Here is a 23,391-nt window from a genome sequence, read left to right on the forward strand (position 1 = left end):
GGGTTCCAGTAACGATCCCTGTGGAATGCTGCTCGTCACGGGTCTACACTCAGACCACTCTCTGAATGTGGCCATCAAGATAATGATAAGATCCTTATCCATTGAGCGGTCCATGCGTCAAATCCATGCCTCTTCAATTTAGAGATGTCAGTCCCTTTGTACCAATCACCTCTTCCTTTTCCATGTCCCTCAGCATGGTTTGCAGGAGGATCTGCTTCATGATCTTACCAGGCACAGAGGTGAGACTGACTGGCCTGTAGTTCCCCAGTTCCTCCTTTTTTCCTTCTTTAAATATGGGGCTTATATTTCCCCTTTTCCAGTCAATGGGAACTTCACCAGACTGCCATGACATCTCGAATATGATGACATTGGTTTCACAGCCCCATCTGTCAGTTCTTTCAAGACCTGTGGATGTATTCCATCAGGTCCCATGGACTTGTGCACCTCCAGGTTCCTCAGGTATTCCCAAACCTGATCCTCACTGACCATGGGCAGCTCTCCATTCTCCCAATCCCTGCCTTCCGTGTCTCTGGGGGTATGGCTCGTGCCCTTGACAGTGAAGACCGAGGCAAAAAAAACATTATGCACATCTGCCTTCTCCATATCCTGGGAAACCAGCTCTCCCATTTCCTTCCTCAAAGGGCCCACATTTTCCCTGATCTTCCCTTTGCCCTATGTACCTACAGAAGCCCTTTTTGTTGGCCTTGATGTACCTGGCCAGGTTCAATTCTGTCAGGGCTTTGGCTTTCCTAACCTGATCCTCTCACTTGTCGGACAACTTCCCTGGAATCTCCCAGGCTCCCTGTCCCTGCCTTTACCCACTGTAGGCTTCCTTTGATTATAGGAGGATTGTAACTTTTCTTTCCTGTTTAATCAAGGTGAGGATTGCAGACTCTGTTCTCTTGTTGCAGTGGGCTCGCTGTACAGAAGACTTCTAAAGTGTTTTCTGTATTTTGTGTGCTTTCTTGCATAAAACCATTTGAGGATTAATTTATTCCTTTCACAGAAGTTTTTGTTGCTGCTGTTTTTTTTGTTAATTTTTTTCATCTCTGGTGAATCTGGTACAATTTTTAGCAACAAGTATTGTGTGATCACTAGATAACGATTATTGCCATTGGCCTTGTGCAGATGACATGGTTCCAGCAGTCTCTAACAGCCACCACAAGCGGTGCCTGGTTTCACGTGGGTGGCTCATTGTGAGGTTGCAGAGCTGTCATGAGTCCGTGCAGTGTGCTGCATTAGAACATGCAGTCAGATCTCTTGTTCATGTATGTTTGCTTATTATTTACGGAATGAGGTTTTGGCACTAGTTAAAAGAAGTATCAAGCTTGTGGTTTTGTCATGTTGTGTTCCTTCTCTGCTTTGGTTTGCAAGAAGATGCTCGGCTTCCTAAATTTAGCATTATTATGAAAAATTGATAGCCCCAAAGGAGGCCATCGGGAGAAGAACAGAAAAGCATCTCTGTGTGATCCAGCCATTGTGTATGACTTTAGCCAGCTTACCTTCCATCCTTGTGCTTGAACGCCGTGCTGTGGCAGGCCAGCTCCGGCATAGGACACTCTGCAGCGCGTAAGTGTGCACCGGAGCCAGGTTACCTCTTCCTTTCCGTGAAGAGGAGTGTCTGCTGGCACTTGTACTGTCACGATTACCTCTAAACAGCTGTGTGGCAATTCGATGCTCATTTGGCCAGTCAGTGATCAAGGTGCCCTGAGTTAAGGAGCTCAGAAGACAACAGATACGGGGATGGGGCAAGAGGGACTGGTGGTGGGGCACTGTGTTTATATCAAGTGCTTTTCAGAATGGCTCTGCTTACAGAGTGTGTCTCTATGTCCCCTTCACCTCTGCAGCTGGAGACAGGACCGTAGGGTGTACCCACCATCCCTACAGACTTCTCATACCTGGTTTCCTAAAAAGCCTTAAATAAAGAGACTTGAGCTGCATTTTCAATACAACCATAAATACCAAACCTGAATTAGTATCAAGGTCTTAAAGTCATGTCCCCCATTTTAAGAAAATTGGCAAGTAACCTGGTTTATAGTACTAGAATCCACTTAGTTCTTAACTGCGTTGCGGTTAAAAAACCCAGAATGGGCAATACATATATGAAGCGTTATGGAAACAGTAACTTTTTCTTTTAAGTTGCCTTTCTACTTTTTGGGGGGAAGATGTAATGGACATTCTTGCACAATCCTTTTTCAGAATAAGTCTGGTAGTTTTTTTCTGTCATCATATTTATTTATTTTACAGACTTGAAGTGTATTGCCTGTTATTATGACTGGTACATAAGAAAGTGTACATGGAGTGCTAGTCCTTGCTCTGTTTCCTGATCTGTTTCTCTTCCTCCCAGAGGAAGGTGCTTTCTGATGTGAATTACCTCAGTCCATTGCATAAATCTGCTTCTTTGGTATTAGAATCTAAAATTCAGCCGTGTACGTATGTATGTATCTTCTGGTGGATGTTCCTTCCTGTTGTCATCACCTAACACAGACAAGGTTTCAAATTTCATCATTAAAACTCTGCAGTCACTATTTGCTGGCTAACACAAAAGAGTCTGGGTAAATGTAAAATATTTCTACTGAGGGGGCTTTTTGAATGTTCTGTACAAACGCTTTATCTTAAAGACTAGATGGTAGCCTAAGGTAAGTACAAAACGCCTGTGAAGACTGTTCACCTTTTGGGGTGTACTCTCTGAAGACTTGAACGGGTGACTGTGTAAGATTGCTGTACTTACTGTTGATCCTGGGCTTAATGTGTGCATTTCTCCTCAGAGCCATGTTCATGAGCGGGCTGAGTGAAAGTAAACAAACACACGTACACCTGAGGAACGTGGATGCAGCCACTTTACAAATTATCATAACTTACGCGTACACGGGTAACTTGGCAATAAGTGACAGCACAGTAGAACAGCTTTATGAAACGGCCTGCTTCTTACAGGTAGGAATGTTTTGTTTTGAGTATGAAATAACTGCTGCCAATCTCGGAGCCATTTTTAAATTTATCTTGTTTTCTGTTTAGTCATTTAAAAATCCTCCCGTTTGGTTTGCTCAGTTGCTTGCCAGAGAGGTTTCCTGATCTTGCTTGCTGGTCCCACGGAGGGTGGTAGTGAGACGGTGCCACTCCTCCCGTTCAGAAAATTAGTTTCTCCAGCAGACGTAACGGTGTGACCTCCTTGATCCGCAGGAAGCGGTTGAGCAAGTCGCCGCTCTATTTCTGCATATAGGTGGTATTCCAGGCCTGAACTCCTGCGTTTGACACTGAACGCAGGTACTTTTACCTGCTGCAGGCACGTGAAAGACTGGATTGTGTGCAGTAGTGCTGAACGTGTTCCTTCTTTGCGTTGCAGGTAGATGACGTGTTACAGCGGTGTAGAGAATATCTCATCAAAAAAATTAATGCGGAGAACTGTGTGCGTCTGTTAAGTTTTGCTGATCTCTTCAGCTGTGAAGAGCTCAAACAGAGCGCAAAAAGGATGGTAGAGCACAAGTTCACAGCTGTGTACCACCAGGAGGCTTTCATGCAACTGTCACATGACCTACTGATAGATATCTTAAGCAGTGACAATTTAAATGTGGAAAAGGAGGAGACAGTTCGTGAGGCTGCTATGTTATGGCTGGAGTACAACACAGAGTCACGGTCACAGTACTTGTCCTCTGTTCTTAGCCAAATCCGAATCGACGCACTTTCGGAAGTCACGCAGAGAGCCTGGTTTCAAGGCTTACCCCCTAATGACAAATCCGTGGTGGTGCAAGGACTGTACAAATCGATGCCCAAGTTTTTCAAGCCCAGACTTGGTATGACAAAAGAGGAGATGATGATCTTCATTGAAGCTGCTGCTGAAAACCCTGGTAGTCTTTATTCTTCTGTCTGTTACAGCCCGCAGGCAGAGAAGGTTTACAAACTCTGCAACCCCCCTGCGGACTTGCATAAGGTTGGGACGCTTGTGACTCCCGACAACGACATCTACATCGCGGGTGGGCAAGTTCCTCTGAAAAACACAAAAACCAATCACAGTAAGAGCAGCAAACTCCAGGCTGCCTTCAGAACTGTGAATTGCTTTTACTGGTTTGACGCACAGCAGAACATGTGGTTCCCAAAGACCCCGATGCTCTTTGTTCGTATAAAGCCGTCCCTGGTCTGCTGCGAAGGATACATCTATGCAATTGGAGGAGATAGCGTCGGTGGAGAACTCAACAGGAGAACTGTGGAGAGATATGATACGGAGAAGGACGAGTGGACCATGGTGAGCCCGTTGCCTTGCGCGTGGCAGTGGAGCACGGCAGTAGCAGTTCACAACTGCATTTATGTAATGGCACACAACTTGATGTACTGTTATTTTCCCAGGTCAGATGCTTGGGTAGAAATGGCTATGCGACAAACAAGTCGGTGTTTTGCTTCAGCTGCTGCTTTTGGTGACAAAATATTCTATATTGGAGGACTGCATATTGCCAGCAATTCTGGTATAAGGCTCCCAAGCAGTACTGTAGATGGGTCTTCCGTCACCGTGGAAATCTACGACGTGAATAAAAACGAATGGAGAATGGCAGCCAATATCCCTGCCAAGCGGTATTCTGACCCGTGCGTCAGAGCCGTTGTCATCTCTAATTCTTTGTGCGTCTTCATACGAGAAACCCACATGAATGAGAGGGCGAGGTATGCCACCTATCAGTACGACCTGGAACTCGACCGCTGGTTTCTAAGGCAGCATATATCGGAACGTGTGCTGTGGGACTTGGGGAAAGACTTCCGGTGCACTGTAGGAAAGCTGTATCCGTCTTGCCTTGAAGAGTCCCCTTGGAAGCCTCCAACGTACCTCTTCTCGCCAGATGGAGCTGATGAATTCGAGCTGGATGGGGAGATGGTTACTTTACCACCTGTATAGCTCCCAGAGGAGACTGCACAACTGATTCTGCGCTCAGTTACCTTGACATAAATGGTTGTGAAAGAACAGGTCTGGAATCAAATGTTAAACCTGTCTTTCACGAGTTGTATTTTTACACCCTACTCAACACTTGCCGCCATTCAGTATGGGTCAGTGAAATGAGCAGAGATGCTTCCGTAATCTGAAATACTATTACCTGGTAATTGAGAGACGTGTGTGTATATCATGAGCTTAAGCATCTGCCTTGTCTAAAGAATTAATTCCTAGTCCTTTGAAGTCTCGGTTCAGGAAAGCTAGCTTCAGAAAAAAGTAGTTGCCCTTTCTAGGATGATGTCACACCTCTTGAGCGTATCTTCCAGTTATATTTGAACTACTTCTGGATACTCTACTTAAGTGCTAGTTACATAATTGTCAGTGTGGCCTATTTAAGGGACTGTGCTGCACTTACTTAATACTAATATCCATGTTGGTATAGTAATGCCATTATAAGAAAAAGAAACAAATCCCATGGATCTACCTGTGGTAGGAAGGGTAGATCTTCCATTGTATGGTAACATGCAGGGCAAAATGACTGCAGGTTCAGTCAAGCTATATTATTAGGTGCATGTATTCTATTTTCACTAACTTATACCTGTCTATTTAGAATACAGGTCTTCCAAGCAGCTGGTTAGTTTACCAGGTATGGACTTAAGTTGCTGGGCTTGCAATAGGAATTGTCAGCCCTCATAGTGCGGGTCTCCGTGGAGCTTTAATCAGTAAAGGTCTCCACGTTCTGTATTACAGTAACATTGGCTCATGTATATTACTTCCTGCTGCTGATGTATTTTTCCATTGTAAAGCAAAGTTTTAGTGTGGATTAACCAGGTCTTTATTTTCTGTTAATTTAATAACAAGCATTACTGTAGTGTGATTGTGTATAGATATCCCTTAGCTATCAGGTTTTTTACTCTGGGGGGGTTGGGGGGGAAGCAAAACTGTTCAGGAATTATCCTGTGCTCGGTGTGCAGGAGAGCAGATGATTAGTGCTGCTCTGGCATTAATCCCAGGAACCACTAGCAGTAGCGGGGTGCCGCCAACCTAACATGAACACAGGTGCTTCATGACAGACCTTACTAGCATGTCCAGCTGCATCATGTTCTGGCACTGTATTTTGAATGACATTAATTTATTAAAAAAGACATCCCAACTGTGTCCGAGCGTGCTGTCTGGTGGGAGGGGGTCCTAACTCTGTCCGCTTCGCCACAGGCACGCTTCTAGCGAGCGCTTCATTGAAGGCCACTTGAAACAGTGAAGGTGCAAAAAGCTTGGAGACAGCTACAGCAGTTGGCTGTGCGTCGTGGTCAGGGAACGCTGGCAGTGGGGTATCGAAGTCGACCTGAGGATCGTGGAGAGCTTGACTCCCTTGCTGTCATTTTTGTAAGCCAGCACTTCTCCCGTCATGGGACAGACTGCTCTACTGGAAGTGACAAACAACAGGCACCGAGGGGAGGTAACAGGGAATCTTTTCCACACGCTCAGAAGATGGGAGGCCTATTTTCAGCCTTTAATATAGAAAGCAAGTTTATTTACTCCATTGTCCGGTCTGTCACTGACTTTTCCTTAATTCTGTTTCTTATTCCAGTAAATACAGCTTTCAACAAAGACACCACCTGTGGATTTACACTTTTGTCTGGAAAAGATTTACACTTTTGTCTGGAAAAGAGAATTAAAAACTGTTCCTAATGCTTGTGGCATTTTGTTCCACGTAAGCATTTATGGGACCCAGAATAACCATGGCTCCAACAGAAAGAGGCAAGCTACTGATTTTTTTTTTTTAAATTAAGGTGACATAAGATGTTTGCATTTACCATTGCAAACATCTGAATTGCTTAGGTAAGAGGGGAAAAGTGACTCCCTCAGGATCCTGCTGGTAGGTCTGGTTATATTGCTTTCATGGTAGATGGACCTGCAGTTCCAGGCACTGTATACATGAAAAGAAAAACAAGGGGAGTACTTCATAATGCCATTTGGAGAATCCCATACCCTAGGAATACCCTAGGAACTCCAGCGTGACGCCACTGCTCAGTTCTGCTGGTCATTCTCACTTCAGCTGGCTGTGTCAGGCTCCAGAAGCCTGTGCTTTTCACGTGTAGGGGATGGAGCCAGGGAGGGAGCACGGGGGCTTTGTTCTGTTACGGAGGAGTTTCCAACCTTGGGGTTAAGGCCTTTCTTAGCAGAGAGGGGACAGGGGAAGGTACAGGTGACTAAAGTGCAGTTGCTCTAAATCACAGTTGCCTCACAGAACCGGGAAGAACTGCTTGATTTTATCCCCTTGGGGACTGTGTTTTAGAACACAGACAGTTCCCGTGACTTCCTGCTAGTCTGCATGTTTTACATACTAGTTTTACACAGTTTCTAGAGATCACCTGCATTTTTGGGGGTATTTTATATGGTCTAAGAGGATGTGGTATCTCACTTGAAATTAATTTCCTGTTAATAATACTTGACTAGTCAGGTGCTGAACAGCTCTCTAGTGACTGCTGAAGACATGCTGTTACTTCACTCACACAACTAGTTGCTGCGGTCAGTATTCAACCCCAAAGGAAATCACAGCTGGCAAATGCTTGTCCAGCTCTAAACTCTCTCCTTGCAACGCCGGAGAAGGAAACTGCAGGCAAAGCATCGTCATGTGCCTGGAAATCGTCACTAGTGGTAGGATTGCAGAAAGACTTCTGTGGGAACAAAGGCAACAGCTGAAAACAAGGCAGGTCTCCTTTCAGAAGCAGGGCAGATGGGATTAAAGCCTACAGAGTTCTCAACCAGCATCTTGCTGCAGAGCTTGGGCCTCATACCAGCCCGTGCAACCTCTACTTGGCTTTAGGTGTGTTTACACGCACGCTGCGGTGAATCAGCTTTGTGTGTCCTCAAGCTTTGCTCTGTTTGCAAAGCGTTCGCTTGTTCTGGGGTAGGACTACTTTAAGTTAGTCCTGCATCGTTTCCATTCCCCCTACCCCAACTAATAAAGAGCAGCGGTCTGGCCTCTGCCGATTCGTAAGGCAGCCGCCCATTTCTGCGCTTCGGTGAGTACGTACCTAACTGCAGGTTCGGTTTCTGGTGTGAGGGGACCAGGGCAGCGACCTCTGTCAGGCTCTACAGGGAACAGGATCAGATGGATAGTTAATCTGGGGGGGAAAACAACTGGATAAAATTGTAAAGGTTACTTTTTTAAGGTTTAAAGGGCTGCCTCTCACAACACTCCCCGTTTCCCTTCTCAGTGCTGCTGTTCAGAGGCACGAGCACCAGCCACCTTGCAGCGCAGCCAAGGAATACCCCTGGACAAACCTGCAGACCGCTCAACTTGCTGGTGGGCTGGAGTGGGTTTCCTCCGTTTCTCCTTCAGAGTGTTCCCTCTTTTTGGGCCTGTTCTCGTGGGAAAGGCAGGCTCTGAAGTCGGCTGGTCCTTACAACCGGTTTCTTTCACTTCACGCTCGACATCAGCCAGACAGTTCTGTTCAGTTCCGCTCCAGCGTTACTTACAACCCCACCCCGCCGCAAGAGTCGTCCCGAGTCCAGTTCGGCGAGGCAGAGTACTTGCAGCACTCTCAGCCTGGAGGGGAGGGCCAGCAGATGGAATAAAGCGCAGAGCTCACTGATGACGCCAGAAGGCAGTCTGTGTGCAATCCAGACATCACACACCTCCTGGCCTCTGGGGCGGGAGAGGCTGGTAAACAGCCTGAACCAGCCCCAGGGAGAAAGACCGGGATCAGTACTGACTTAGTCTATTCCTCCACATCCAAGTTCCCCTAACAGTGAAGATGGGACAGGCCTGAAGGAGAGAGTAATGAAACTCTGTGCGCTTGCCTCTCCAAAACACACAGCTCTGCTGGGGCTCGGCGTCGCCTGTGAAGCTACGTACCTTTGTTTCAGCAAACAGAGGGTTTAGGCACTGTGCGTGCACCCCCACTGAAGCGCTGCGGTACGACCGGTTGCCTGCAGCACGACGGGACTCCGTGTCTTAACACAGTGAACTGTGCTGCGTGTGTACGTGCACTCCACCAGTAACCAGGGCAGCACAGGGGGCTGAGAAGGTCTGGATGTTGATTTCTTTGTGCTCACTTCATCTACCAAGCAGTGCTACTTTCTTGGTGATCTACACTAAGACAAGAATAGGAGGACTTTGTAGATACTCTCTGCTACCCCTAAGAGAAATAGTCATTATGCTTTCATTGATATCCGTCAGTACATTCAGGCAGGCAAGTAACCAAAAAAAAAAAAAATAATCTTACTTTCTCTCAGTCAATTTTGGAATAGTATTACAAGAGGAACAATGTATGATGAGCTGATTTTGAACCGGTAGAGGAGGACTCAACAAGACAGGTAGGCCCCAAGTTCATCACAACAAAGATTAAACCACTGGAGTACAGATGCTACACACATATGACATCACTTCATGGGGAATCACAGACTGGTTTGGGTTGGAAGGGACCTTAAAGACCATCTAGTTCCAACCCCCCTGCCCTGGGCAGGGACACCTTCCACTAGATCAGGTTGCTCAAAGCCTCATCCAGCCTGGCCTTGAACACTTCCAGGGATGGGGCATCCACAGCTTCTCTGGGCAACCTGTCCCAGTGCCTCACCACCCTCTCCAGGATGAACTTCTTCCTGATGTCTACTCTAAACCTCCCCACTTTCAATTTAAACCCGTCACCCCTTGTCCTGTCACTACAGACCCTTTTAAAAAGTCCCCCCCAGCTTCCTTGTAGCCCCTTCAGGTACTGGAAGGTGCTATAAGGTCTCCCTGGAGCCTTCTCTTCTCCAGGCTGAACAAGCCCATCTCTCTCAGCCTGTCCCCATAGCAGAGGGGCTCCAGCCCTCTGAGCATCTTCATGGCCTCCTCTGGACTCACTCCAACCGCTCTATATCCTTCTGATGTTGGGGGCTCCACAGCTGGATGCAGCACTCCTGGTGGGGTCTCACCAGAGCAGAGCAGGAGAATCAGAAACAGGACAGCACTAAATCTCTGTTTAAAGTCAGTCTCTCCTCTGCTATAGTATTAAAGACTCCGACCACCATGAAGCAATCTGCCAGGTATCTTTAATCATAGCACAGTGACGTAGTGTTTCTGCCTTTAATGAATACTCTCCACGTGGCCCTTTTAAGTGAAAATGCCTGCAGGAAATTAAAATCACACTGCGTAAACAACGTGCTGTAAATTTATCTTTCAGGGTGTTTGCACAACTAACTGCAAAAAAAAAAAGATGTTTACCAAATTTCAGAGAACTGCAACCATTTTCTAGACATAAGCTTCAGCTAAGTCACATCTGAATGTTTATTCAACACAGTTAGTTTCCTCCTACTGGAAAGAGCAACTTACCAAACCATTCTCAGCTAGGTGACAGTGACAGAGTAGAAGTTTAGAACAACTCACTGCGGCACAGAACTGGATGTGCAGCAATTGATTTACGCAGCATGCCACTTTTGACTAGGTGTCACAATCCCCATGAGCTACCTGCTATTTTGAAGCTAAATCCACATCAAAAATTTTACAGTCGTAGCAGAGGTTCTTGCTGAGGTAGGAGAGGTCAGTGACCTGCTGAAGTCTTTGATCAACTCACCCTGAGCACTACACAATAGGGAATGAAAGTCACCCCAGATGGTCCTCTTGTCCTAAACTTGCAAAACGCGACACCCACAATCAGTTTAAACGGAAGACAAGCCTCAAAGACTGCCCGTGCATTACAGGCAGCTGTCAGTATCACAACCAGACCCCTGCAAGTGTCTCCGGGTGGGATTCATTTCTTAAAATACAGCTTTTTGAGCAGACAGGACTTTAGAGGGGCTGGATGTGTTTATTTCTCAAGCAGCACAAGACAAATCAAATACATTACTTGTGTGTTCAATTACCAAGAACAGTTTCTCTGTTTAAAAAGATGCATTCACACCTTCACCTTTACAGTTAAATACTGCCACCTTAGTATCTCCTCTTAGTAATAATTTCTATGGAAATCAGAACCTTGTTTAGGCAAAATACTAAATTTAAGTACAAAGGTGCTTAAAACAATGTAGAAGGCCAAACAAGTCCAACGTACTAGAACACCGATCTAAGAATCCTAATTAGGCTGCGGTATTTGAGGAAACAGGCGTCAGATGCGCACAGGAATTAAGGTTCTGATGTGAAAGTGATGGATGAAAAACGCTGAACATTGTAGTCAAATGAAATATTAGGTCAACAATACTTCGTCTTGTGGGGTTTTGGAGACTTAGGAGTCCGGTTCCTCAGAACTCTGACACGCACAACGAGCGGAAGCTGATGCCTTCGATGCCAGAGAGTTGAGGGGCGCGCTGTGGTATTACCTGCAAGGCAGTTGGTGCTGCACGTCGGCAGCCACAAATAGGGAAGAAATGGAAGCCAGCCACCTAAACCTTTCCGAGTAAGTAATAACAGGGGCGAGGAAAGTAACTTGCGTGTGCACTGGATTGAAGTGAAGAGGTTACAGCCATGAAATCCAGAGGACTACGTGAGCTTAGACGAACCTCGGTGGCTGCGTGCTGTCCCACAGCCCAGAAGCACGTTTGGGCAAAGGCCCAAGAGCAAACATAGGTGTTCATGAAGACCACATACCAGGGAGACCACTTCATCTCCACCCGCTGCACGAGCCGGTATTGCTGTATGGGTTTAAATCCCAGTTCTACTCCCTAGCCGGATGCCAGATCTTAAAATGATTGAAAATGAATAGAAGTTCCTTGTTCTCATTCGTAAAGAGAGGAAAATCCTCCTCATGGGGTTGTATGTTGGGCTCCACAAAGACGGCTGGCACAGCCAGGGAAGAGACTGCAGAGGAAGCTCTGGCTGGTGCTCTTGCCTGTAGGAGAAATGCTGAGAAGTGTCATAAGCAAGCAGCCGTGCGTCAGCTTAGCACTGCAGAGGGCACCTCCTTCTGCCCTTCCTCAGCCCCGTCCGCCAAAACCGAGTAAAAGTCAGCTTTCCGGTATTCCTGGGCCAGTGAGGGATCTGTGGGAGAACGGGGCATGCAGAGAGCTAACAAATCGGCGATGCGGATTTGGGGCATAGAAGAATTCTGCAGGAGAAACTCGGGTGATGAGGTGAGGAAGACCTTGCTCGTGTAAGTGTACATTTGCCCAGCTCCTGGAACACACCACCGTGAGCTCCTAAGACTAAATTTACCTGTGGCGTGCCTTAAGTTCCTGAAGTTAGCTTTATAGGTGCTTAAATCCTTTATGCACCTTTATTCAGTCTTCAGCACAACACAAAGCCTACATTCCTGGCAGCAGGTAACACGTTTCATTTCACAAAAAGCAGGTGATTATTTTCGATTATTTTCTTACCTGCATGCTAAATCAGAAAGCTCTAGACTCCTAAGGAATAAATGCAGCCCAGTGAAAATTATTTCACCCGAGCTGTTCCTGTGAATCAACTATTACTTAGCCTTTGAAAGAGATGTATCTATTACAGGGTTGTGGGATAAAACAGAAAAGAGCATCCGGAATTTTAGGAGATACACACAGAGAGCAGGAGCAGTAGCTGCAGTTCTATAAATACACTTAACTTGTACGTCAGCAGCAGATGAGGGGCCTTTTTTGCCCTTCTCAAATGGATCGACTCAAACCAGCCGTATACTCTCATGTTTTCCACAGTCATTCTATGTAGTTTGTCCCGGAAAAAACAATTAATAAAGGCTTTAAACCAGATCCAGCGCTTCAAATTGCCGTTTGAAGCACGTGAAAAGCTGCTGGACAGTAACTACCGCGATACAAGCGGGGCTTTTGGATCAGCTTTTCAAACGTGCCTAAAGAAATCAGAACTTAATTTCTTAAAACAAATGACATTCACCCCTTCCCGTTTCGCTCTTGCGCAGCTGCTGTATTTTATCTGAGGAACAGCAGAACCATGACTTGATATCCTTAACCAGCAAGGAACATGGCAAGGTGCTGACAGGCACTGACGAGGCCATAAATGAAGAGCCTTTTACTACAGAAAGCTGGAACGTGGTAATGGAACAGAGGAGATGCTAACAGCTATCACGTGGGGATGCTAGAAGGCGTATCGAGGCACACACATGGCAAGAAACAGGAAATAATAATCTCCCTCAGAATCAGGAAATGTAGGAAGTGGAATATGCTTGCATACAGAAGACACCGCATGCATGTTGCGTGCAAAATCCAGCATTATGCCTCATCTTTTCATGTAAACTATTACAGTTCTTCACGCAAAGGTACGGAGTGAGCCGTTTCGGTTCCCTCTCAATTCTAGTGTAACTTTCCTAATGAAAAAAGTAGTTATCCAAACAGAACATTCCCTGAGTAGACACAGAAAATCAATACAGCTATTTTTTGTTTGGAAGAGTCTTCGTAACTTCACTAGACAACATGCAGAGTTTGCGGCTGTGCTAATTTGAGGCATTTTTAATACTTTGTACTCATAGGCGTGTAGGTACACAGACAGTGGAATTTCATCCTAACAGAGCAAGACCTCCCAAAAATCTCACCGATCCAATCCCAATTTGGGAGAACTGTTTTGCAGTACTTTTCCTGAGGAGACCTCTCCAACTGGAATCCCAATCACGTCCCAGGGTAAAAACACAGCCGAAACATATGCGAAGTTACGAAGGCCTACAGCGTGATGTCAAGAAAATACTGATTTTGCAAGTATCACACAGATCTGGGGACACAAGGAAAGCTAGAGACAGATAATGCAAACAACGGTACGTGGCTACAGAGGAGAAAGGTAAAAACACCCTTAAAGTCAGCCACAGTCTCACTCTGCCGATTTAAGTTTGCAGGTTCCACCTGTCTTGGAACCCTTTGAGGGTTTCCACTGTATACTTTTTGCAGAGATACTCTCAAATCCAACCTGAAAGAGGAATCAGTATTTATCCCCTGCTCATTTCTAACAAGGATTCACCAACATTTGGCTATTTGGATTGAAAAATATAACTAGTTTACATAAATGTTTTCAACATCCAAGGAAATGTACAAAAGTCCAACACGCTTGACTTGCAACAAGCCTCGTTTGCTAATGTCTTTATAAAGGCTCAGGTTTAAAGAAAAGTAGTCACGTTAAATACAACCCATATTCTGCCAATGCCATCCCATCGTATGGAGACACCATTCTTCTACACTCTAGTGACACTGAATGAGAGCATCCCACGTCTGCTTTCAAGCAAGGTACGCCTTGTTTTGGTCCTGGGGAGTTCACCTCCACTCCTTCGTTCTGGAGCGGTCTTTGTACAGCTGGGACAAAGCACTGCGCTTGAACTACTCAGCGGCGTTACGCAAAACCCGTCGCTTAGTCCCCGAGGCTTTGGGTTGACTGCGTGAAAGTGGAAAACCACGATGACATAGCTGACTTGGCGCTTGTGAAGGCTCCTCCGACCGACTGGCCTACATTACGAAACGAAGACAGACGGTCAGTAGCGTAGCCTTGCATTACTAAGCTGCTACAAAGAAATAGCTCATAAATAAATACAATCAGTTGTCAAATTCGGGATTTAAAATCCAAGACCAGAGTCTGTGTCAGAAAACATTCAAAGAACTCAAAAGCAGCAGCTCAGCAGAAACGGCTCGCGTTGTCCTTTGCCCCGTAGAGCTTGCTAGGCTTCGGGGTGCTCCTCGCCGGAGCGCACAATGGCAGAAAGAGCAGAGAGGCTCCAGTGGAACGACAGGGAGGACCTCAACATTTTCTGGCAGAGCTACTGCCGAACAACTGTCAGATGCTTCAGTGGGGGAACTCGGGTTCTCTCGCGCTACCGCAAGGCGACAGCGTGACCTCGTCCCCGTTCCGCGAGCAACGAGTGCTCTTCCAGAAGATTACGGACTGCTGCAAAACCTGCAGCAACAAGACACAAGGTCTTCTTCCGACTTGATTCTGCTCGGGATAGTTTTACTCAGAGAGAGAGAAAACCGAGCACAGCTCAGTGCAGAAGGTGGTGTTGTGGTCTAAGCATTTCCAGATTATGTGAAACCATTTACCCTAACATCTCTCTTCCCATGTTTGTCTCCAGCCCACACTGGAAACACCGATTTCTTTGCCCAGCTGCTCCTCTTCCCACTACATACACAATATACAGGGGCTCAATCAGCAGTTTTCCCCCTCAAAATGTTGCTGTTTTGTATCTGTGTTATAAACACACTTGTATTAAAATGAAATAGAACTGAGAGAGAGGAGGCTGCTTCAAACAAGGATGCAACTTAGAGGCAAGCTGCTTTCAAACACATTTCTTACCTACAGCTTTTCCCGTTTGGACAACATTCCGGCTAGTAGAAACCACCACATTTCCAATCTTCTTTCCACGTTCACTGTTTTGCACAGAGCTAAACAAGAGAGATACTGAAGGCTGTTAGTTGACTGACTTCTTATTACCTCCAGGTGTAAATAAAATACATAGTTACAATATACACACAGATTTAGATAGCATATATATATTTATATATATACCCTGCCAAACACACACACACGATCGAGGCCATAATTTCTGCACGCATCTTACGCATGTAGATCAGGTAGACAAGCATCTCAAACACTGTCAGCAAGACAGGAATCAAAACACCCAACGGTTTGTTCTTATACAACACGCTCTATACCTTTTCTAAAGGTTTACCAAAATGCACTTATGTTCGAAGTTACAAAGTCAGACAAGCAGTAGTTTTGAGAAGTTTCAGCCCTAATATATAAGCTTTAGACAAAACACTGTCACTGATTAGTAGTTATTCTTTCTTCTAAACAGAGTTTTGTATCTTGCTCTAAGTAAGATTTTTGAGCAAGTAGAGTTTACACACATGCTTTCGTCAAAGAAATACAAAGAGACAACAGAGTACACCAAGAACATGTTTGCAAAATGTCCAGTTTGCAAAAGCAAGTCATGTTGATGAGGATCTGATAGCAAAGTCACACCTGGAGAATAAAGGCTGCGTTGTAAAAATATTTGTTATTAGAAACACACGAAGGACTACTGGTCCTTTTACATTGGTCTCGGGCTACTTGGAAGAATCACAGAATGGTTTGGGTAGGAAGGGACCTTAAAGATCACCCAGTTCCAACCCCCCTGCCATGGGCAGGGACACCTTGCACTAGACCAGGTTGCTCCAAGCTTCATCCAGCCTGGCCTTGAACACTTCCAGGGATGGGGCATCCACAGCTTCTCTGGGCAACCTGTGCCAGTGCCTCACCACCCTCTCCGGGAAGAACTTCTTCCTGATATCCAATCTAAACCTCCCCACTTTCAATTTAAACCCATTACCCCTTGTCCTGTCACTACAGGCCCTTGTAAAAAGTCCCCCCCAGCTTCCTTGTAGCCCCTTCAGGTACTGGAGTTAGTATCTCCCCTTTCAAACACAAAAATAGGGCAAGGAGATGATTATAGACACCTCCACATCTTTTAAATTAAGTCTTTCTACAAAGACTAGCCATTAATGGTAAGAGCTGCTATCAGCATGCATCTTACTGAACACAATTATCTGGAGGTAAACCTTGATTTGTTTGCTTTTTCAATCGCCATCACAGAAGTTTAATCTGTCCTTGGTCAGCCAAAACAACAAAAAGATTCAGCGGGCTGGGGTCTGAACCTTTTTATTCCTCAGGCTGTTCTTCTGCGTTAGCATGCCGTTTAGGTCTGCTCAGAGAGTACCCAAAATAATGGCCTACGGTCAGGGCAGGTGCAGAATCAGCATGAATGGCTGATTTACAGGCTTCTTAAAGAACCAGTCGATGATGTTTTATGGTCAACACTGTTTTCTTCACTTAGCTATCTATTTTGTTTAGTCCATAAACAAGGACAGACAGTTAACTGCAACTCCAAGACCGAATCCTGGCTTCGGTTAGAGCTGAACAGCTATGAGCTGTATAACCAGCACCGCTGAGTTTCAGACCTGAATACTACAGGTAAGAGCTGAGACCAACTTCCAACTTTGGTTGAGTGTGGGCCAGTAAGAGGATATGTACAATTAGTTTTAAACTTCTAAGCTGAAGAACCTGAACCATGTCTCAGTATACATACAGTGAACTTTGAGAGGTTTAGAACAATGCTGCATTAAAAAAAAAGCTAATTAAAAAAGCTGTTTCCTCCCAATAGCTACCTAAAGCCAACCTACAGAAAAACACTGATGAAAGTTTTAACAGCTTCAGTTTGCAATTTAAAAATAAATGTACAAAAGCCTTATAAATGCAATGCAAAAAATCAGGGTCTATTATGTCCAGTCCAACACAAAACAGTGCGTCGGCACTGGTTTTCCCTATTTCAGGCAAATGTTCCATCTTTAGATATGGTGATGTTTGGCAAGAAAACGTTGAGTATGGTTTCATATACCTGGCCAGTTGAAATCAGTATTTTGATTCTGTTCATCACAGAAACAGAAACGCACACAGTTATTCACAGATTACAGTATTATTTGATCACACTGTAAAAAAATACAAATCAAAGTACTACATACTTACTGTGACAATCTTAACTTAACGTCTGATACAGAGTACTGTCCTTGGAATGGGTGGCTAGAAGAGGAAGAAAAACCCAAGACGACATTCAGCATTTATTATTAGTTGCATTCCTCCCTCTGGCTCACAGGAACCAATATTTTCCGTAGATACACAGCAGGCTAGGTCCCAGTGACTATTCAACCTCAGATTTCTTATGAACCCCCTGTAAGGTGCCTTCTATTTAGAGACCAGACATTAACAATCTTTTCAGACCAAGGTAGAAGCACCTCCTCCTAGCAACCCAGAGCAAATAAAGAAAAATGATTCCTCAAGTAGGCCAAAAGAGCTTTGCAGGTCTAAAGAAAAAAAACCAAAAAAACTCCCAAAAAACACCACCACAAACAAAAAAAAACACCTTCCTTGAAACTACAGCAGCTGACAAAGCAAAAGCAAACAAAACTCCATGTAGTACAGTAATAACTCATGCTAAACAAGACACATGCACAGCCAATACTGTTACCAAGCCTGGCATCATCTAATCTTGGGAGTTAAAATACACGTAAAACCACTCAAAGCATAGAAGCAGCAACATAAAACAGCCAGCTCCCCTCCATCCCCCACTGACCACCCGAGACACAGCTATTCCCTGGGCACATGGCAGAGATTAATAAAACACAGAACCATCTGAGAACAGTTCCAGAAGAATGACAAACTATCTATAGCTGGGGACAGCCAACAATCAACTTGCTCAAGTTTCACTCCTCCTGACTCTGGATATATTTTTCTTCATAAAAGTATAGCCCAGAATTAAAGCAAAGTATTGAAGAACAGAAATAGTCGGTTTCTGTACTTGCGGAATCACAGAATCATGGAATGGTTGGGGTTGGAAGGGACTTTAAAGACCATCTAGTTCCAACCCCCCTGCCATGGGCAGGGACCCCTTCCACTAGACCAGGTTGCTCCAAGCCTCATCCAGCCTGGCCTGGAACACTTCCAGGGATGGGGCATCCACAGCTTCTCTGGGCAACCTGTGCCACTGTCTCACCACCCTCTCCAGGAAGACCTTCTTCCTGATATCCAATCTAACCCTCCCCACTTTCAATTTAAACCCGTTACCCCCTGTCCTGTCACTACAGGCCCTTGTAAAAAGGCCCCCCCAGCTCCCTTGTAGCCCCTTCAGGTACTGGAAGGTGCTATAAGGGCTCCCCGGAGCCTTCTCTTCTCCAGGCTGAACAAACCCCACTCTCTCAGCCTGTCCCCATAGCAGAGGGGCTCCAGCCCTCTGAGCATCTTCATGGCCTCCTCTGGACTCGCTCCAACTGCTCTATATCCTTCTGATGTTGGGGGCTCCACAGCTGGACGCAGCACTCCAGGTGGGGTCTCACCAGAGCAGAGCAGAGGGGCAGAATCCCCTCCCTCGACCTGCTGGCCACACTTCTCTGGATACAGCCCAGGATACGGTTGGCTTTCTGGGCTGCCAGCGCACACGGCCGGCTCATGTCCAGCTTTTCATCCACCAAAATTTTTTTAGCAGGAACAAGGGAATGCTGTAATTCTACAAAATGATGTTCCTGACTATGCATGCTAGTAGATTGCCCTGTTGAATGTTTAAAAAGAAAAAGAAGGAAAAATAGTTTCCTTACCTAGAATTTACCTCTGCAATGGCTGGATGCTTTTTGCTATTCCATAATCTGTAGTTGTGGGTATTTTTCCAGGCTGCCACAAATGCTGTTCCGAAGTCTGACAAAGTCTTCTCATTGTCTGATAAAGTAAAATAAAGATGGAAATTGCAGCAATTCATTAGGGGTGTAATAGAAGACAAATTACCTTTTTCCTTGTAAAGAAAAACTACGATTTTCCAAGCTTTTATCAAATCAAATACAACACTAGTACTAAGAACCGGGCACTTCAAAAATGTTTTGTTATTTTCAAATGTCTCAAACATACAATTCCAGGACAAGATGGGGGGAGGGAGGTGGGGGGAGCTGGGGGAAAAGTTTTAAAAAATACTTATCTTAATTAATTTATGACGTTTGCTTAAATTAGTCTCTGAGAAGTGAGAGAAAAGGGGAGAGAATTGCCACACAGCAACTAAGAGCAAAGCCATCGTTTGCACTGGTCTTGGTCACATACACCAGGCGTTGCTGTAGTATGTTGTTACTCATTCGAAGTTAGAAAACCCTAAATCCACTCCAAAATAGTAGTATGAACTACGGTGGGTTACATTTATCATAACAACACCCCCTTTAAAACACTGAAGGGTATAGGAAATCATTTTAGAGCCAGTCAATGAAGTAGTGCGAGTCTCCAGAAAACCCTGACATTTCATACCAACCAGGTAAGTTATCTTAAAATATTAATGTTGTCAGAAAATGAACTTGGCATCTTCCAGAATTTAACACCAAGTTCTCAATCCTGTGCTTTCTCACAAGTACCACAGCACAAGACCTGAATTAGTTAATTGATATGAAGAGAGAATAATCACGGTGAGAATGAAGTTAACAGAGTAAGTGCTGAGCAAACTAAACATTTTCCACGAATAAAGCACTTATTCTTTTAGTTATATTTAAGCACAAAAGGCTGGAACATAGAGAATTCCCTCTGAGTTAAGATGAAAAATGTTGAGCTCCAGAAAGCACAAGTTTATAAAGCCTCTAGATGACACTTTCCACTTACGTGATTCCCTATTTAAGGCCATGGCAGGAAGGGAAGAGAGATGGAATAGCCTAGTAAAAATTCCTGAAGACAGCCACTTAACTTCATGTCTCCTTGAATAAAACTAGTTCCCCAAAATTAACTTCAGGCTGCAAGAGAGTCTGTAAGATACCCAAGTTCGTAAAGTCTCATCATACATGGGGTTTCAGGTACTCCTACTTATGAGGAAAGCTTAAGGAGAAGGAGACAGGCAAAGAAGAAAGCATCTGAAAACCTGTGACGTAAGAATCAGTAATAAGCTTGTCAAGGAATAATAAGGACAGCCAAGGACAACCAAAAAAGTGGCCTAAAACGCAATCTTAGGCCGAGGGAGATCCAGCAACAGGCCACACGTTTAATGCAACAGAGCAAATGCTTGTTACACCCACCCTCATCTCAGTCTCTAGGCAAGGTATCTGTTCTACCTGGCTGCAGCACAGCAGCGAGCAGTGCATGAAGATAAGCACTGAACTGGGCTCTGATCCACTCATCTCCTCCTTCCCAGCCAGTGCCATCCAGGAAAACATCATCTCTGTTCTCGGTTACATGCTTCACCAGGTAATCCGCAAATCTCAGATCAGCGGTTGTTGGGTTCAGGATCTTACGGAGTTCTGGATCGTGGATTTGCACATGAGCATCTTCTATCTGTTTGAAATAATTCCAAGGGTAAACATTTATTTAGATAAAACTCCTTGTATAGACTACTATATACTGCTACCTAAATCTAAACCCAGAGTTCCCCAAAACAGCAAATGGCCAAAGAAATAATGAATTAACTATTCTCTGAAAGTCAGACGCTGCCCTGAGAGAACCAGAATTCGACCGTCTTACTGGCACATAGTGAAAGCTCCTTATCTGACAGGATGTGGCAGGGGAAGTTTAGGGCTTATATGTATTTTCCCTGAGACTCTTCGATTAGCACTTCAGTTTATTAAGTTGACTACCCATATGCAGCTACCTGAGGTTGCGACATGCTGACTGCACAGCTGTATCTATCTGCTGGAGCCGACGCAGGGATTTCTTAGATATTGGGTTTTTAACCTCTTGATTAAATCAGAAAGAAGGCAACAGCACTGTGCTTTATTAGCCAACGCTGTTTCTCAGCTGCAAGCGCTCATTTTTCAAGACCTTATTACAGCCATGAATAAAGCCCATGACACAAAAAGTAAAATTATGCCAGCAACAAAAATCTACAGCGCCCTGTAAATTCAAATATTGGATGTAAGATTATACAGAATAACATGCGCTAGTTTTGCACATCTTATTCAATCCTATGCTAAGAAATGATACCAATTTAATAAGTTTCTGCATTTGTGAATTGATTTCTTAGGGAAGGAATTCAGAATCTGGGCATGAATGTGAAACTTCAAGGTTGTATTTAAGACGCAACCCCTACTTCCCCCCTCTCCTCTCTCTAGGTTCAAGAAGTTCAGATGCAAAGGTTCGTACTTCCACAATTGCGTCACTCAGATGTTTCTGCTGACGGAACAGGATATTGGTGGCTCCTGCCACGAAGCCGCGGACTGTCACATCTGACAGGAGGTGATGCTGCTGCAGGGCCATGTACGGCAAACAGAGGTAGCCCTGAGGTGACAGAGACGTTTAGAGGATGAGCATAAGGCCAAAAATAAATGGTTTCTATTCAGAGTTTCTCCTAATAAAAGCCAGCACATTCCACCCAGAACAAACCTCGGTTATTACAACTTCAGCCCCGATTACCTATTGTTTTGCTACATTACATCTGCAAAGCAACCAGATTCCACGTGAATTCAATTTTTCAAGAGGTTGCGTTGCCTTTCAGTCTCACAGCTGAAACACGACGCCAAGGACAGAAATCAGATGTGTTTATAAGGCAACAGAATAAGCAGTATAAACCAAGAATGAGCTCTCGGGTCAGTTCAGAGACAGGAAGTCAGTGGAGACGAGATTCATCCCTCCACCTGCATACCGTCATGTCTCCGGTAGTCCCGAGGCAGGCAACGCAAGAAAGCTACAGACTGCTATCCACGTTTTGTAGGTGGAGATTTCCAAGCCCCAGAGATAGCAATCAGTTTTTGATAAGCACATGCATGCCACTCCATTCTGGTAAGTTACTCCAGTATCCTACATCCCAATTAAAAAAAAACCCAAACGTTTTCATAAAAAGGTTTTCTTTTTAACTTTCTTTTTACATCCTAGATCAACGTACCCCTGAAGTCTAATACTGAGGTCTAATTCCAGCTGTTCAACTGCCTAAAGAACAAAGCAACTCACTCACTAACAGGAACCCAGAAGGGCTCACGGCACGCTGGGCAGAAACAAAGAGCGTATGCGCGTTATCACGCAGTACAGGGGGACTGGAAGCATATGGAACAAGGAGCACAACTATTCCCTCGTGTTATGTTAAACACAGGGATGGCTTTACAGATGACAAGTACTTATCAGCTGAAAACAAACAGCCTGTGTCAAAGGAACAATGGTGCTCTGAGAAGAATCACCAATGGAATGGTGATGAATCACTAAAATGGAAAATTTTCAAAAAAAATGTGGCTTAAGAAGCTGGCAAAGGAAGGTTTAGTTACTGTACACTCAGGTAGCAAAGTCTTGGAAATCTTTCACTGTTGGATGCATCAAGTGTCGGTTCCCAAATTCACATTTGTCTGTAAGTACAACAACTTTTATTTCCATAAACATGTTCGTTCTTTTTAAAAGAGTGCAAATGAAAGAAGTGGTAGATCTTACAGAACTGGTACTAAAGAAACAAGTATCACAACCCATTTTTCCTTCTGCTCTGGTACACCTGGATACAGTGTTACACCATCTGGCAACACCTCCTCCCATTCAAACTTGTCAGATTTAGTAGTCTTTCCATAAAACAACCCTGAGATTGATTAATGAGAGATTTAAACTTTCCAGAAAGTCTTAAAGCTACAACTTCAAATCACATTTTTCTGATAACTTAGGGGTGTAAAGCCCCTTCTTTAATTACACCGGATGAACTCAAATGAAAAAGTGCCTTTGTGGAACAGAAGATAAAGGTGTAGAAACTGGCAGCTTCCTTAAAATTGTTTACTTTTCTATTTTATGAGCTTTGTAGCAAACCAAGTTTGCATTCATGGCCCTCCTTATAAATTATTTTCAATCTAGCGTTTTCAACAGGGCTAGGCTAAACACAATTTACAGGTTATTCTTTTGACTATACAGACCACCAGGAGGACAAAGAGCAGGCTGCAGACCTTCAATGAAAAAGCATTTCGAACGGTGACAGGAAGCAATGCGGGGCAATGACATCTGAGCCACTCGCTTGGGCCCACGCAGCGTACCACTTCCCACAAAAGTTGTTGTGAAAACAAGAAAGTCGGCAAATACCATGTTCTGCAAGGAAATGCAAGCACACGCCTCCAAAGAATCACAGAATCATGAAATGGTT

At 44.7% G+C, this 23,391-nt stretch overlaps 2 protein-coding genes across 2 annotated transcripts; one reads left to right on the forward strand and one right to left on the reverse strand.

Moving 5' to 3' along the window:
* The first annotated feature begins 2,772 nt into the window (after positions 1 to 2,772).
* KBTBD2 (kelch repeat and BTB (POZ) domain containing 2) lies at positions 2,773 to 6,065 on the forward strand. Its single transcript, XM_010146861.1, has 2 exons — positions 2,773 to 2,934; positions 3,344 to 6,065. The coding sequence occupies exons 1-2, from the start codon at positions 2,773 to 2,775 to the stop codon at positions 4,877 to 4,879; spliced, it is 1,698 nt and encodes a 565-aa protein (XP_010145163.1). The 3' UTR covers positions 4,880 to 6,065.
* Positions 6,066 to 14,045: 7,980 nt separating this feature from the next.
* AVL9 (AVL9 homolog (S. cerevisiase)) lies at positions 14,046 to 21,936 on the reverse strand. Its single transcript, XM_010146862.1, has 7 exons — positions 21,931 to 21,936; positions 21,432 to 21,566; positions 20,408 to 20,627; positions 18,932 to 19,049; positions 17,310 to 17,363; positions 15,102 to 15,190; positions 14,046 to 14,260 (listed from the first exon to the last, which is right to left on the reverse strand). The coding sequence occupies exons 1-7, from the start codon at positions 21,934 to 21,936 to the stop codon at positions 14,166 to 14,168; spliced, it is 717 nt and encodes a 238-aa protein (XP_010145164.1). The 3' UTR covers positions 14,046 to 14,165.
* Between the last annotated feature and the right edge of the window lie 1,455 nt (positions 21,937 to 23,391).

This window comes from Eurypyga helias, unplaced genomic scaffold, assembly GCF_000690775.1.
Source record: "Eurypyga helias isolate BGI_N326 unplaced genomic scaffold, ASM69077v1 scaffold29212, whole genome shotgun sequence".
NCBI classification, from domain to species: domain Eukaryota; kingdom Metazoa; phylum Chordata; class Aves; order Eurypygiformes; family Eurypygidae; genus Eurypyga; species Eurypyga helias.